This window comes from Dasypus novemcinctus, chromosome 2 (assembly GCF_030445035.2).
Source record: "Dasypus novemcinctus isolate mDasNov1 chromosome 2, mDasNov1.1.hap2, whole genome shotgun sequence".
Classification (NCBI taxonomy): domain Eukaryota; kingdom Metazoa; phylum Chordata; class Mammalia; order Cingulata; family Dasypodidae; genus Dasypus; species Dasypus novemcinctus.
In genome coordinates, this window is record NC_080674.1 from 53,805,586 (window position 1) to 53,823,644 (window position 18,059).

General features: G+C 37.2%; 1 protein-coding gene and 1 non-coding gene across 2 annotated transcripts in view; both read left to right on the plus strand.

Moving 5' to 3' along the window:
• The window catches only part of NDUFS4 (NADH:ubiquinone oxidoreductase subunit S4), a 120,963-nt gene extending 111,452 nt beyond the window's left edge, over positions 1-9,511 (plus strand). Inside the window, exon 5 of the mRNA XM_058308926.2 lies at positions 4,453-9,511. Coding sequence (XP_058164909.1) covers positions 4,453-4,556 — 104 coding nt within the window. The 3' untranslated portion in view covers positions 4,557-9,511. The remainder of the gene's footprint in view (positions 1-4,452) is intronic.
• LOC111764420 (U6 spliceosomal RNA) lies at positions 705-816 on the plus strand. Its single transcript, XR_002797035.1, has one exon. It is a non-coding gene; the product is annotated as a U6 spliceosomal RNA (small nuclear RNA).
• Positions 9,512-18,059: the final 8,548 nt, after the last annotated feature.

Below are 18,059 nucleotides of genomic sequence, written 5' to 3' on the forward strand. Positions count from 1 at the left end.
GTCTTCTCACATTGCAGTGACCCTGACAGCATTTTGAGACTCTATAACCAGAACAAATAATAGAATTATGTCTGAGTTCTGAAGCAGTAAAACAACCCTTTTCTCCCTGGTGATTAAAAGACTGAGTAACCCTATTTGAGTATGAGTTTGTATGTAGTACCTATTCCTAAATATTTCTAAATGCATCTCATTTCTGCTTTACTAATGTCTTTATTGGACTAAAGAATGTGTGCTGGGAGAGGGTGAGTGGGGAGGAAACATGGGTTCTCTCACCCATCATTTGCCAATGATCATTATAACCAGTCACAGAATCTAAACTAGAAACCATTTCCTTCCACAACAGTGGCAGGGGGAAATTTATGGGAAATACAAAACTATTTTCCAGGGATTCTTAAAAACAGTCTTTTACCATATGTTAAAAATGAAAAGAAAAAAGTTACAAATTCACACAGATTGAAAAGAAATAGGTGAAATAGATAAAAATTAGAATTCAGAATATTTTTATAAAGCAATGCAGTTTTATTGACGTGGTTATGTATATAACTAAAGTCAGTGTGTTCAAATCGTGACTTTGCTTCTTGCTAGCTGTGTGGCTTTAGGCTGCTTCTTTATCTTCTATGCTTTATTTTTCCTGTTAACTAAAGATAAAATTTCCTAAATATAACACCTACCTCATAAAGTCAAGCAACTTATAAACATAATAGGTGCTCGCTTCGGCAGCACATATACTAAAATTGGAACGATACAGAGAAGATTAGCATGGCCCCTGTGCAAGGATGACACGCAAATTCGTAAACATAATAGGAGTACAATTTAAAGCAGTTATCAGAGCCTAGAACTAGTTAGTACACCTGGCACTCTCCTGCCTGCTTAAAGCAAATACCATGAAATGGTTCAGCTGAACAATGGAAATTTGTTAGCTTACAGTTTTGAGACTAGGAAAATGTCCAAATCAAAAAATCAAAGCATTGTCAAAGCAATGCTTTCTTCCCGAAGACGGGCTGCTGGTGATACTTGGCTCCTTTGCCACAAGGCAAGGCACATGGCAGCATCTACTGGTCTCCCTCCTTTTCTGGGTTTTTGAATTTCATCTTCTTGCTTCTAGGACTTCTCTCTCTGTCTAAACTTCATTCTCCTATTTCTAAAGGATTCCAATAAGAGGATTAAGACCCATTCAGAATGAGGTGGGTCACACCTTAACTGAAGCAGCCTCATCAAAGGTTATACTTGCAGTGGGTATATACCCACAGGAATGGATTAAATCTAAGAACATGTTTTTGTGGGGTAGACACAGCTTCATACCACCACAGTTATCATGCCCAGACACAATATTAATTTGCTTACCAAAACCACTTTAGTTAGTAACTAGGTCAAATTAATACTGAATTATACCCAAAAATACCGCAAATTCAAATTCAGATTCAAAATGAATGAGTTCCAAAGTGATGGAAATTTTATTTATACATATATTTTAATTTATATAGTAAATGTGTTGCTAAGAAGTTATGAATCAGATTGGGGAGGGGGGATTTTAGCTTAACATTTATTGTGTGCTTACTGTAAACCACTAAAGACTAGTTATAGGCTCCAGAATCAGGCTGTCTGTGTTCAGGTCCCTGATTCTGCCCCTGCCTAGTGGAGTGACCTTGTGCTAGTTACCTAACCTCTCCCTGCCTTAGTTTTCTCTGCTAAAGAAAGGGATAATAATAATTCATATAATAGTTTTAGGAAAGTTCCTTTCTTGGAAAACCCAATGATTGTGTATTCTTTATGTGAATTGTTTAATTCTCATGACAACTATATGAAGAAGGTACTGTTATTGTGCCCTTTAGTAAATATTTTGAAATGCAAATAACCACTTCTTAATGAATTTATTTTGTTAGTTACAGTTTTCTTAAAGTAATATAAAGCTTTGTGATTTTTTTTTAATGGTTAAGAAAAGTACTCAAACCATTTTTCTTTACTTTCTAAGGTAAAGTAAGTTTAGGATGAACAAATGAATTGAACCAATAATTTCTTTTATGAATTCAGATTTATGTGTATTTTTAAAACAATGGTTTCATTTGCTTTCCTGCTTCTCCATTTCCTTATAGCAAATGGGCTTTCTTTGAAGATGAATGGACTTCTAGCAGTGGGAATATAATTTACTCTCATGGATAAAGTAATTTAAAAGATTAATTTGTAGTATTCTATTAAATGTTAATAATCAGACGTTTTCTTTTTCTTTTTTGGATACTAAAATAGGCAACAGTAGCAGTATATTTTGATGACTTGAGTTTCATTGGTTTCACTTTTCTGGCCAAATTGCATTCTAGTTATTGAGAGGTAAGCTTTGAGCAGCAGGTACCACAGTCTCTAAGAGATACCAGAACTCATGAGAACTCACAAAATCAAGAAGCTCAGTTAATTATTTTAGATTGTGTAATATTGAATTTGGGTACTTATACACTTAGTATACAGTTCAGTCTTGAAACTCCAGATGTTTCAAAATAAATTATTTGAAGAAACTCTTGATAGAAGCATTATAAAAAAAATTAAAAAGATGAAAAATGGTCCTAAGAAGAGTGAGAGTTCTATGAGAAAAACAGAACAGACAGGAGGTATTTATTTGTTTATTATAAGGTAGGCTCATGCAGTTGTGGTGGTTGCAAGTTCAAATTCTGTAGGACAGATGCAAACTGGAAACTCAAGTAAAGGGGATACTAAAGTCCTTAGCGTGAATTCCCCTGGAGAAGCTGGCTGACTGGAAAGTCCAGCAAGTGTCAAATATTGAAGATGAGGTGGATATTCTCTGACCTCTGAAATTCTTCATTCTGCCTTTTAAGATCATCAGCTCTTGATTGGTCTCACCCAGGAAAGCTAACAAAAGGATCATGATAGACAACATCCACCCCCAAAAAACAGAGTATCGAAGACTGCAGGCAAGACAGTTCCATCCATCTGCCCCATGGAATATGTGTCCCTCCCCACCCCCAGTCGGAAGCAGAGCATATTGCCATCCCAAAATCCTCAAGATTAAGGAACGAACAAACATAAGGGGAGAATGCAACTATGGATAGTAGACTTACTATTCTTGTAATGGAAGAACTTGTATCATTAATATAAAGACAGTGGTCACCAGAGGTTCTGCGGGGAGGGAGAGGGAAGAACAGGTGTAACTTGGGATATTTTTTGGGATTTTGGAATTGTTCCACATGATATTGCAATGACAGATACAAGCCATTATACATTTTTCAAAACCTATACAGTTGTGCAGGGCAGAGTATAAACCATAATGTAAACTATAGACCAAGGTTAGTAGCAGTGCTTCAATATGTGTTCATCAGTTGTAACAAATGTACCACACTAATGAAAGATGTTGTTAATGAGGAAAAGTGTGAAGGGAGGAAAGAGTGGGGTTTATAGGAACCCCTATATTTTTTATGTAACATTTACATAATCTAAAGCTCCTTTAAAAAATAAAGGAAAAAAATGTTTTTAAAAATAAAAGGACCAACAGCTGTTTGGATGAAGAGACTCTCCTCATTGCTTAGGGCAATCACCTTTGTTAATTATAGATGCAGATCAACTGATTATAGATGCGAATTGCATCTATGCAATATCCTATGTAAGTAACAAGCAGATCAGTGATTTATCAAACAAATGGACACTGAACCTAGTGAAGGTCACACATGAAGTTAACCATTACAGAGTTGATAAGCCTACAGAGTAGACACTTGACTTATTTATATTTTCAGAGAGGAATATGTTGATTCATTTGTTCCCCGTGTCTAAGGAGAACTGAAGATGAACTGGACCTAAAGCAAAAGACATAGACATAAATACACCCAGTTTTCAAAATTGTAACACACTGAAAAGGGCTTTGGAGAAAAGATATAAACTCTCAGAAGAAAATAGGGAATTTAGACCTGTGGTTCTCAAACTTCTGCCCATAAAAACCTCCAGGAGGCTGAACTGAAAATCTTACAGTCCATTCCAACTCTGTGATTTCATGTATATATGTATGTACATGTATTTCTATATCCCTTCAGATGAGCTCCAAACTGTTGTAAAGGCACCAACTTTTTTAGAAAAACAGTGAGACTGGTTATATTGTTCAGTGTGCCTAACTGCAGTTATTAAAGAAATCACATGTTAAACCACATAGATGAATGAAAATTTTTATATAGTACATAGCCATTGGTAATTGAGCAAGGAGTATTTAGGAAAAATCAAGTCATGGTTTGCTCTTTTAATTTGAGATATGGTAAATCACCTTCAGAAAATATTTTGGACCCTTTTGTCACAGAGGATTAAAAGGGAAAAAATTACTAAGTAAGCATTTTTATTTCAGATATGTTGACATTTACTCCTGATAATAAATGAACACAAAATTTATAAAAGTTAGCCTCAGCTTGCTCTGTCCTTCAGGTATCCTCTTTAATTCCGTCCCTGTGCTGTTTCTTTTCCTAGGATGGAGCTATGACGTTGAAGAGAGGAAGGTTCCAAAACCGAAGTCCAAGTCTTATGCAGCTAACTTTTCTTGGAACAAAAGAACAAGAGTATCCACCAAATAGGTTGGCACTGGCTATGTCTCTATGCTTGACTGTACATAAAGTCAGTTCTGCAGTATTTATAGTCCATCTATAATACAACTCTTAATCTCCTAATAAATTTGACCTTTTAAACTACAGATACATTTTACTGTGTCCATTTAAAAATGTTTTTTTCTGATGTCCCAGATTGAGCATATTGCAAATTTCCTATATACAGAAAATATTTGAGGTGATCATACCTCTAGGAAATTTTGGTACTTAGAATCTATTAAAAGGAGTGCTTGTGGGGAGCAGATGGAGCTCACGCAGTTGAGTGCCTGCATACCACATATGAGGTCCCTGGTTCGATCCCCAGTACTTCCTAAAAACTAAAACAAAACAAGAAATGCTTTAAATCACTTGCAATATTGAAGTTTTACACTTGTTTTTTTTTAATAGCCATTCCTGAATTAATAATGTTAAACTGGCAGCCATCATTATTAAAATGCTCTCTTAGAAATTCTTTTGTTTTATTGTATGTAGGGAAGTACATGATAACATTACAAACTGATAAATCTAAGCCCAGATCTCTTTATTGAAGTTTTCTCTTTAATAAGAACTTTATATTCTCTAAGCTTCTTTGAGCCTACATGAATTATGTTCCATGCTAATCTCTGCCCACAAATCAACATTTAATGATTGTGAGGAGTTCAGGCAACAATTTTATATTCTTATGAAATGGAAAGTCTCAGAGAAAATAACAGTTTAATGTTGGAGACTTTGAGTGTTATGTATTTATTGAAAATATAAATAGTGAGTGCTCTTGTTTCCCCCATTTTGCAAATACATAAATCAAGGTTTAAAGGGATTATATAGCCTGCTCAAAATCACACAGCTCATAAGTACGAAAGCTGGAACTTGAACCCAAGTCTGTTTTTAGAGTCTGTACTCCTAATCACTTTAGTTATAAAGAAATAGAATTAATGACATGATTTCCATGGATTGATATCTTCTGTGGTGTTTAAAAAATGTATATATTAAATATACATTTTCTCATTTCAAAACAACACTAATCGCACCTTGATCTAACCCGTAGAAAACCAAGAAAATAGGTCAAAGTATAAATTTGTACAATCCTGTTTTGAAGAGCATTATATTATAGCAAAATCTTTTCAAAATGTTAACTGCATATCCATTAAATTCTAAAATCCCTCTTCTAGGCATACTTGGTTGAGAAAGCTATTAGAATTCATATACATAATAGTCTAGAGGTTATAGTTTCCATTTCTGCCGTCATTAACAACATGACTAGAATGGTCCATGTTAACAAGACAAACTGGAGAAATGTTGGAAGAAATAGTACTTAGTACTCAAAATTGATGTCTGCAAAAACCAAAGAATATATTTCTCTAGTTTTCCATTATGTAAAACAAAACAAAATTTTTAACATATCTAATTTGATACAGCATTCATTTTTAGTGTGATACGGTTTTATGTTTATAAATCTATTCCTGGAAAGATGAATTCATTTCTAATCATTACTATTATTATTATTAATTTTTTATTTTATTTTATTTTTTAGGAGGTACCAGGGATCAAACCCAGGGCCTTCTATGTAGGAAGCCAGACACTCAACCACTTGAGCTACATCCACTCCCCTGTAATTATTATTAAATGGATATGCAGGATTCCAGTGAACCAAAATCTGTCTTAGTTTCCTAGGTCTGCCATTACAAAGTACCACAAACAGGGTGGTTTAAAACAGCAGAAATTTATTCTCTCAGAATTCTGAAAAATAGAAGTCAAAACTCGGGGTGTCATTAGGGCCTATCTCTCACTGACAGTTCTAGGAGAGGATCCTTCCTTGCCTTTTCCTAGCTGCTAATGGTTACCTGCAATCCTTGGCATTCCTTCTGTTGTGGCAGGATAACCCCAGTCACTGCCAGTGTCATCACATCACATTCCCCTTGTGTGTGTATGTATTTCTCTGTCTATATTTCCCTTTTCTTATAAGGATGTCTCATTTTAACTAATTATATTTGCAAAGACCCTATAGCCAAAAAAGGTTACATTCATAGGTTCTGGGTGGACATGAATTTTTGGAAGGATGCTTTTCAACCCAGTCCTGTCTGCCCTCTGGTGCCTAAAAATTCACATCCTTCCAACATTCAAACTATATATTCACTCTATGCCATCATCCCCAAAATTCATAATCCATTCCAAGTTGTATCAGTTGCAAAAACCATGTCAACTTCTGTGATCAGCTTCTGACACCAACTGCAAATATTGCAATAACTCAATTTAGTTCATTTCTGACTCTACCATACTCTTCAGTTTTAAGGCAGTTCCCTACAAATTACTCTTCAGGCATGATTTGCATGTTTGGGGCCCAGACCAACTGCACTTATGTCCCAGTAGGCTACAGATTTGGGGGTGCCCACCACTCCCTCAGGTTCAATAATTTGATAAAATGAATCACAACTCACTGAAAGTGCTACACTTATGATTATAATTTTCTTATAGTAAAAAGATAAAAATAAGGCAAAAGAAGATACACAAAGGGTGAGGTTTGTGAGGATCTCAAATGCAAACTTCCATGTCCTCTCAATATGGATTCAGAACTGTCACTTACTCAGTACAGTGATGTATCTTCTCAATCATGGAAACTCAGTGGAGCTTCAAGTGTCCCAAGTTTATATGGGGTTTTATTAGTAGGCGTGACTCCTGCATTCAGTGCCCACATAGTTGAACTCTGTTTCCAGATAGCCACCTCATTTGGTTAGCATATGAGTGTGATCCTGGGCCCACCATGAATAACAAAAGACATTTCTATCACAGGAAATTCCCATGATGTAGAGGTTACCTTCCCAGGAGTGGGTTCAAAGACAAGCCAAGATTTTATTATCCTACCCATCATTAAGTTAAATCCAAGATCTCACTTAAATATCAACTAAAAACAGTTCCAAATCCTGTCATGCAAATCAGTATGGGTGAGACTCTGGATATAATCCATCCTGGAGTAAAATTCATTCCTGTCTGGTGAACCTGGAAAACTAGAAAACAAGCTACAGGCTCCCAAAACTAAAATGGTAGGACAGTTTTGGATAAATACTTTCTATTCCAAAATAGGGAAATTGAAGGGAAAATGGAGTCATGGGTCCCAAGCAAGTCCAACACCCAGCAGGGAAAATTCTGTTAGGTTTCAAGGACTGATGGCTTGATACTCTGTCTTTTGGACCTACCAAGGCTGTGGCACTATACCTCTTGGCCCAAGGTGGGGGGCCAGTTGAAGATGCACAGCAGGCAATTGAAAATTTGAATTTGATCTGGAGTTTTGGAGAGAGGTCAAGAGACATTGGCCATATGGTGATCATTGAAGTTATGGCAGTAAATGGGGTAAAAATGGCCAGATTTTCAGGAAAAGTGAGAAAAGGTCAAAGACAGTCCCTTGGGGAAAATGTTTCTGATAAATAAAGAGGATGAGGTGGTAAATAAGGAATAAGAAACCAATAAAGTTTTTTTTTAATTGAAAGAGTTGTCTTAAAGCTCAAAGACTATATGCCTTTTTATAGGTTGCAAGGTGCTTATGATAAAAACTAGAGGATCAGAAATGGAAACAGTAAAATTAGATGTAATTTCATAAAGAAAATATAATTCTGCTAGTAAGATGAGATTTGTTTAGTCTTGGTATTAGATTCCTATGGCAAATTCCTAAGTAACAAATTACAGCAAACTTGGTAGTTTAAAACAACACACATTTATTCTCTTATGGTTTTGGAGGTCAGAAGTCCAAAATCAATTTCACTGGACCAAAATCAAGGTGTCTGCAGGGTCGAATTCCTTCCTGAGGCTCTGTTTCCTTTCCTTTCACAGCTTCTAGAGCTGCATTCCTTGCATTCCTTGGCTTGTGGTCCCTTCCTCCATCTTCAAAGCCAATAGTATCTTGCTTCATTCACCCCCTTACCACCTTCTGAGGTCAAATTTCTCCCTACTTCCCTCTTAGAAGGACACATGAGACATTTCAGGGCCCCCTGGGATAATCCAGTATAATCTCTCCATCTCAATAGCCTTAACTTAATCACAAAACTACAAAGTTCCCTTTGCCATATAAGGTAACATCAAAAAAAGTTCCAGGGATTAGGACCTATTTTTAGGAGCCACTATTCAGCTTACCAGTCTTATTTGAACATTTCTTTAAAAACATGGGAAAATATACAGCAAAAAATATCTCAGAATCACTTTACTGTTTAAACTGTCAATTAGAGTTTTTTGGTAGTACCATATTTTGGACATTTACGTGAATAATTATTTCCAGAAGGCTCTTGGAAAGTAATTTAATATCTCTAATTTAAACTTGTGGAAGAGGGGGTAACTTTTGCAAGGTCACAAAGCCAGTCTTTTTATCAAATTGAGGTTTATACGATTTCCCCTTTTGAATAGTTTTCTAGAATGGTCACATGCCCGCTCTGTCCTCCCGTGACCTACTGAGGCCTTCCTCAGCCAACAAAAGTGTAAAATAACTAAATAAAGTCACCTGTATATCAGATTTAATGCCTCCTTTGGGGGATAACCAAAAACATGGGATTCTAAGGTCAGACAACCTTAGATCATATTTAAATGTGCCACTTGTATTTGACCTCTTAGCCTCAGTGCCTTTATCATATAACACTGAATAAATAAGGACTTGATAGGTACTTAATAAATGTTGCTCTTTTTCATGAAAATTCAATTATTCATCAAATATTACTTGTCTACCATGTGGCCAGGCATTAGGCTGTGTCTGTTTGGATTTCTGTTTAAGTATTCTTTTTACCTTAATCCTAATGTGAGATAGATAAAGCAGGATGTCTGCAGAGATGAGAAAAATTTAGGTAATGTGCAGTTTAACATTTAAAGTTGTGTTTATTATTGAGAATAAACAACTTAGCTGACCTTTTGTGAATACTTGAATTAATGACTTTATGAGTAAGCAATAAATTGGAAACAATGTATGGGTACAGAGTGCTATGGCATAATTACTTTTTTTTAAAATGGAATTTGCTGGGAATTGAACCCAGGACACTGTACATGCAAAGTAGGTGCTCAACCACTGAGCTATACCCACTCACCCATAATTACTTTTGTTAATAGTTTCTAAGTCAAAGTTGCTTTTAAAATGAAATATTGGAAACGGACTTTGGCCCAGTGGTTAGGGCGTCCGTCTACCATATGGGAGGTCCGCGGTTCAAACCCCAGGCCTCCTTGACCCGTGTGGAGCTGGCCATGTGCAGTGCTGATGCGCACAAGGAGTGCCGTGCCACGCAAGGGTGTCCCCCGCGTAGGGGAGCCCCACGCGCAAGGAGTGCGCCCGTGAGGAAAGCCGCCCAGCGTGAAAAGAAAGTGCAGCCTGCCCAGGAATGGCGCCGCCCACACTTCCCGTGCCGCTGACAACCACAGAAGCAGACAAAGAAACAAGACATTGTAAATCCTCACAGGGCCTACATGATGGAATAGAGGAGAGTATGGGCCATGATGTGAACCAATGTATATGAGGTGCAGAGGTGCCCAAAGATGTACTTACCAAATCCAATGGATGTGTCATGATGATGGGAACGAGTGTTGTTGGGGGGGCGGAGAGGGGGGGTGGGGGGGTGGGGTTGAATGGGACCTCACATATATATTTTTAATGTAATATTATTACAAAGTCAATAAAAAATAAAAAAATTAATAAAAAAAAAAAAAAAAAAAAAAGAAAGAAACAAGACGCAGCAAATAGACACCAAGAACAGACAACCAGGGGAGGGGGGGAAATTAAATAAATAAATAAATCTTAAAAAAAAAAAAGAAATATTTATATCTAGGGAAAGTAGCCAAAATTAGTAGGTTACATATAGTATCTGCTGACATATTTCAGTATCAATACATACTGTATTAGCTCTAAAAGTGTTTAATTTGTTTGAAGATTTTATAAATCTTGAAATGATACAGTATTTATGAATGGAGGAAATTCTGGATGAACGTAATTTTTTTTGGTTTTCTTAACAGTGATCAAATTCATAAATGGTTGCATTTAAATCTTTGTGACAAAATATTAAGTCAGTGGTTTATCTTATACTTCCCTAAACAGATTATTTTCATGTAATTATGAGAGTAACTAATGAAAACATGAGCCAACCAAACTGAAATGTGTGAAGACCATTTTCAGGAAGCCTGCAAAGGTGAAAACCAAGCAAAATTGTTCTTCATACCAGTTTGCAATCCTTAAAATAAGGCAAACATTTTTAAAATGTAAAACTATCAATTGATTCTTAGAAAGTGATTTTCTTGTGAGTCTAAAGTAATATTTGCCAAAATTAACACATTGGTCTTGCTGATAAATGGTCTTTTACCTTAGGGTACACAAGGCAGTGCAGTTGGAAATACAAATTATAAATGCAAAACAAATATTGAGCTTTACACAAGAAAGAAGAAAATTACTGGAAGTGAGAAGGGAATGAAGGGTCATAGTGGACCACAATATGAATATGAATTTAGTAAATTCATATTTACCATGGAAGGTCCCTGTGACTACATAATACAATGCCACAGAGTATTAAATGAAAGGTAATTGGGAGTAAACAAAGAATTGCTTGAATTAAGCTTCCTAAGTATCATGTCTATATTGCTGCATTTTGCTTTAGGTTACATGGCTCCAAGAGGATGTGGATAAAATGATGGAATTTCAGAGAAGAAAACTGCATGGCTAAATGCTAAAAGGGAGATTATATATAAAAAATAAAAAGCCTTGAAAACAAGAACTTAAGATAGATAGCTTTAAAGCAATGGTTCTCAACTTTTTGGTCTCAGGACCTCTTTACCCTTTTAAAAAGTAATGAGGGGCTTCCAGTTTCACCTCCAACATTCAAAACAGCTTGGAATTTGTCATACTTGTTTTTACAGCTAGCAAAAACTGGACAAATCACTAACTTTTCTTGGACACATCAGAAAACTGAGGTTGCTGGGCACACTGAATGAGATCAGAATGACCTGTGGATTCATCGCTAGCCACAGCAGGATAGGCCGAACCAGGCTAGGAAGGAAAAGGCTTTATTGGCTGGAGGCGGACAGTAGATCTAATCCATCTCAAATCTGCCTCCTTATTAAGGGGTTTCCTTACAGCTTTTATACAGGTTAAAGCAAAAATAGTCATAGACATGATTTGAAACAAAATTAGTCTTAAACTTGACTTTCCTGGGGAGGGGTTTGGGGGAGCTTTTCTAGTTTTCTGATATAGTTAACATTTAAGATACATATTGTACCTGGTGCCTTTACGTTTCATCGTTATAAGAATAGAAAATAAGTGAAACATTATAAGGTTACAGCATACGTTCTCTTTACAAAGAAAGAAGGAAAAGGTCTAGTTGGTATCAAACTTAATAGGGCTAATGTACTGTGCTGTTCTATAGAAACTACCCATTCTAAGGTGCTTTCTAGGTTACAAGTACATTGAATTCTGCTTATGCTACCTATCCCCTCAGATTACACTTGAGCTGCAAATTCCTCCCAATTATACTTTTATGTGCAATCACGAAATTAATTTTGGGGGATTCGGTCGCTGTTCGATCTGGCTGTTTCCTGCATAGTAGTTACAGAGTTCCCTGGTGGAAACAATCCATGGAATGTAAGTAATATTGATTGTTATTCAAGGAATTGAGGGGAGTCTTGGAAGTAGCTCTAGGTGAAGAAAAAGCTTTAACAATCATGCAACTATGTGAGTACATCAGGAGATAGAACATTTTAGAATTACATGGCTTATGGTTATTAATAGAATAATTGTGAGGCTAGTTTGGAATATAGTACATAGCTAGGATCCAATACTGGATGGAAGCCAACTAAATAACTCAATAATTTGAATGGAGTGTATTGACATAGCCTGAATTTGTTTATTCTTATGGATCAAAATGGTGGATATGTTGTTAGATTCATCAGGTATGTGAGTACAGCACACATCTTTTATTATAGTGCATGTACCTCCTTGAGAAACTGTTAAAATGTCTAATGCCATTTGATTTTGGAGAGCATCCTTACACATTAGAGTCGTTTCAGTATGAGTTATAGTATGATAATTATCATTTAAGGATTGAGAGATAAAATTGTTTAGAGCTTCTATTCTTGCTATAATATTCTCAATTCCTATAGAAGGAACAAAAATTGCTGCTAGAGAATCATATCAGTGGAAGATGGGATGATTCTATCTAGCTTATAACAAGGGTAGGCTAGCTGCAATAGATGAAAGGGTGGTATGAACAGTTCCTTGGATCCATGGCAAGTCTAGGGTAAATCTTCCTAGTTAGCCTGAAGGAAGCCATGGCCACAAACTTGTTCCACAAATCCAATAGGTTCCATTCAGGTCTCTACCCAGTAAATCCCAGGTCTGTTTTCCCAATCAGTTCCAAAACAATTACTAGCTTCTAAGATGATCGCAGTGATAATTTTCTGTCAGTAAGTGTCCTAATTTACGATTGAGAGAAGAGTTATGTTGCCTGGAGTGATTGCATTGTTCCTAACATAGGGGTGCTACTTGACTTAGTTTGATATAACCTAGGGAGAGCCAAACATCCCATCCCAAAGGTGAAAATGTACATCTTTTTTTCTTATGGTTATATCGTCAGCTTGATTATCTAACTGAAAAGAATATTGTGGGACGTGGATGTGGTTCAATTGATTGAGCTCCCACCTACAATATGGAAGGTCCCGGGTTTGGTTCCTGGTGCCTCCTGGAGAAGATGAGCAAGAGAGCAAGCTGGTATGACAGGCAGGCACAGCAAGCTGATGCAACAAGGAGGCACAAAAGAAAGACAATGAGAGAGGCAACAAAACAGGAATCTGAGGTGGCTCAAGCAATTGAGCATGTCTCTCCCACATGGTAGGCACCAGGTTTGGTTCCTGGTGCCTCCTAAAGAGAAGATAAGCAGGTACAGAGAGCACACAGTGAATGAACATAGCAGACACCAAGCACAAAATACTGGGCAAGGAGAGGAGAGGATACATAAATAAAAAATAAATCTAAAAAAAAAAAAGAATATTATAAAGCAGTTCTAGTAGTAACATCATTTGAGAATCAGAGTCCAATGACCAGGTTTTGTTAAGTTTACTGGCCAGTTGTCAGGGTTGGCTCTGGTTTATGTCTGTGGTGTTCAATAGTCCTTGCTGTTTTTTCATTCCTTTTTTTTTTTATTGAAGGGAGCAGGTGTAGCTCAAGGGTTGAGGGCTTGCTTCACCTATACAATGTCCTGGGTTAATTCTCTTAATACCTCCTAAAAAAAAATTGAAGTATATTATTTATGCATGAACATACATAAACAAATGTACAGTAAAATTTGTGAATTTACAAAGCAAGCATTCATAATATCATACAAGGCTCTCATATACCTCCCCACCACCAATACCTTGCATTGTTATGAAACATTTGTTACAGACTATGAAAGAGCATCGTCAAATATTACTACTAACTGTAGCCCATATCTTATATTTCGTGTATTTTTTCTGGAGCCCACCCAATTATAACACCCTAAATTACTATTTTGTATTTTTATCATTCAGGAGAAAATGTTCTCATAGTCTGTTAACCACAGTTCATACACTATTGGATTCCCTGTGTTACATAGTCTCATGCTTTGTACAATCCATCCAAAGTATACACTCTAATTTTTATCAGAGTTGTGCTGTTATCAACTCAGTCAATTACAGAATGTTTCATGACTTCAAAAGATAAAATCCCATACCCCCATAGCAATTTGGTACTATTTATAAATTCCAAAACTTTATATTGGATTATGTCTGTCTGTCGAAATTTTTTTACATCCCTGCCCACTAAGGGAAACGACAAAGCACAGGATTGAGTTAGAGTTTTAATGCTGGAGCCCCAGGAAGTAAACATGGAGGAGAATAACACATGGAGGAATAGAGATGGTACCATAGACGTGGCAGAAGCCTGGAGAAGAGATGAGTCATTCACCTGATAGTTTACAGCTGGCCTTGTGGAGCAAGCCGAGTAGCTGAGCCCAGAAAGAAATGAGCCCCAGGAGAGAGATGAGACATATCCCAGCCTACAGCTGATATTGGAAGAAGCTGGGACCATGGACCTTTAAGGCAAAGAGGAAAGCTGGAACCCTGCAGATTTCGGCAGCCTTCTTGTTCCAACCTGTGACAACAGACTTTGGTGAGGGGAGTAATTTATGCTTTATGGCCTGGTAACTGTAAGCTTCTACCTCAAATAAATACCCTTTACAAATCCCAACAGATTTCTGGTATTTTGCATCAGCACCCCTTTAGCTGACTTACACACCCCTTTATATCTCCCTATTGTCCTTAATATTGAAGAAATAACTTTTTGCCATTGCTGCAAAATATTATGGCATTACTATTAATTATCATCCATAAGTTAAATTAGTTGAAATTTTCACATGTATCACCATATTCTTAGCACTTAGCACTTTGTAAAAAAAGAGAATTATAACCACAATCTTCATCCACTACCTAAATGACTAAATGACTGTTTTACATTCCCTATGTTATTCTCTGGTTTCCTTTCCATTGACGTTTACATCCACATACTATCCCTTTCAGCCACAATCACATTTATAAATCAGCAGTATTAGTTATAATGTATTCTCACAACTCTATTCATTTCCATACTTTTAACAATTAATCTTAATAATGCTGCGTACATTAAGCATTAGCTCCCATTTTCAACTCACCTTCTATTTCCTAGTAGCCTATACTCTAGAATTTACCTCCCTGAGTTTACTTAACATATTTAGTACATATTAGTGAGACCTTACAATATTTGTCCTTTGTGTTTGGTTTATTTCACTCTACATACTATCCTCTAGGTTCTTCCATGTTGTCATATGCATGGCTGATTTCATTTCTTCTTAAAATTAAATAGTATTCCATTATGTGTATATATCACATTTCGTTTATCCATTCATCATTTGATGTACACTTGGGATTGTTCCATATTTTAGTAATTGTGAATTGTGCTAAGAACATTGGTGTGCAAATGTTGGTTCATGTCCTTGCTTTCAGTTCCTAGTACTAGGAATATATTTCTATTAACAGGATTACTGGATCATACAGTAGTTCTATATTCAACTTCTTGAGGTACCACCAAACTGTCTTCCATAGAGGCTGCACCATTCTACATTCCCATCAATGTTCTATTTCTCCACATCCTTTCTAGCAATTGTAGTTTCTCTCTTTTTAAAATAATGGCTGTATTAATCAGCTAAAGGGGTGCTGATGCAAAGTACCAGAAATCTGTTGGCTTTTATAAAGGGTATTTATTTGGGGTAAAGCTTATTACAGTTACAAGGTCCTAAAAGGTCCAACTCAAAGTTACTTTCTCACCAAAGATGGTTGCCAATCTCTGCGACGGTTCAGCTTCCTCTCTCTCAGCTACAGGCTGGCATAGGGCTCAGCTCAGATCTCTTCCAGGGCAGCAGGATCAAAGTTCTCTCCTCTATGGAGCTCTATCTCTTCCTGTGTCTTTTTCTATGTGTTTTCTTGAGTGAGTATTTCTGTCAGCCCACCAAGAGAGCAGAGACTCAACCTGAGTCACACCCTACTGAGGTAGACTAATCAAAGCCCTAATCTTAACATAGTTTAATCAAAGACATCTCTGCTGAATATAATACAGTCAAAGGACTCACACCTAGAGGAACAGGCCAGTTTACAAACATAATCTTTTGTTTGGGGATTCATAATCTCAAACAGCCACACTCCACCCTCTGAATCCCCCCAAAATATTACAGTATTAAAAGAAAAAACCTTGAAAATCAGTAACAATGCTAAATACAAAACCACATTGGAATGAATCAGTTATAGAATACAGTTTGTTTTGGGGCAAAGTCCCCTCTGGCTGTAGACCTGTGAAATTTACAAAACAATTTATCTTCTTCCAATATACAAAGGAACAGACATAGGATAAGCATTTGCATTACCGCAAGGAGAATTTGAAGAGGAACATGCACCACTGGTCCCTAAGAGTTCCAAAAACCTTATGTGCATACTCTTAGATTTCATAGTCTTGAGAGTCATTCTTAAAATGATGATTTCTTCTACTCAGGGCCTCAGGGCCTCATGGGGGCCCACCCTTTCCACAAGCTTGCCCATTAGTCATTTTCCTGGTTTCACCCTCATCAAACATCTGGGTGGCCACCAAGCTCCAGACCTTACCCTCCAAGAACATTGGGGTGATGGCCACACTTTCCCCAATCTCTAGGGTGCAGTCTCAACACCCTTAGTACAGTTAAGGTGGCAGCAACATTCTCCCTAATCTCAAGCATACAGGCCTTATCCTCAGAACAGTGAGGTGGTGACCTGGCCTTCCCTAATCTAGGGCAAGAGGCCCACCCCTTTCAAAGCACTGGGATATTGTTCTCACTCTCCCAACCCATGGGAAATAGGCCCAATCCTCTCAGAACACAAGCAGCAACCTCATGCTCCCCAACCTTGGGGAATGTGTTCCACCCTCTCTGTAGCCTGGGTTGGCAAAACTCTCCCTGAACAGCAAACTGACACATCCACCATCTTCAAATGCCACAACAAACTCACCCTATCTGTACACATGGGTGGGGCTCCTCTCTTGGCCCAAGAAGATGTCTTAATTCCAGACCTCACCTTCTTTGGTTTTCTTCTTAAAGCCATTTTTCCTTCCATCTATCCCCTCCATATACCTTTTAGTTCAGGCTGACAGTGGTTCATATGGATCTCACAAAAAGCTTGTTAGTTTAGCATGCAAGAAGCAGGGGTCCAAGCAATCTGACAGTAACCCTTTCACAAGTCTTTCCTGTATAACTGCATTTTCAATCCTGGTTTACAAGTTCCAAGTTTAGTTAATTCCTCTAATGGGACACTATCATCTAGGGGCTTGATTTCCAGAGGCATGGAATTTCTGGAATCAGCTTCTGGTTTCTTTGTGCCCAAGAATTCCATACTCAGCTTATTTCTTTCCTCTAGTATTTGCTATAAGCTGGAAGGAGAAACCAGGCCATATTCTCCAAGTTTACTTTGGAAAGTTCTTCAGCTAAATGTCCAGGCTCGCCATTTTCAAATTCTGCCTTCCATATAACATCAGGAGTCAATCTTGCTAAGTTCTTTGCAAACTTAAAACACGAGTCAATTTTCTTCCATTTTCCAATAATAGTTAAATCATTTACTTCCAAGACCTCATCAAAAGTCTTTTTAGTGTCCATATTCCTACCAACAATCTCTTCAGAGCAATCCAGGCCTTTTCTATGAAGCATCTCACAGTTCCTCCATAAAATACCCCTACCCATTTGTAAAACCATTCCAGCATTTTTGGTAATTGCCAAAGCAAGACCCCATGCCTGGTACCAAATTGTTTAGTAGTCAGTTAAAGGAGTGCTAATGCAAAGTACCAGAAATTTGTTGGCTTTTATAAAGGGCATTTATTTGAGGTAAAAGCTTACAGTTACAAGGCCCTAAAGAGTCCCTACACATGGTTGCTTTCTCACTAAAGGTGGCTACCGACCTCTGCGAGGATTCACCCTTCCTCTCAGG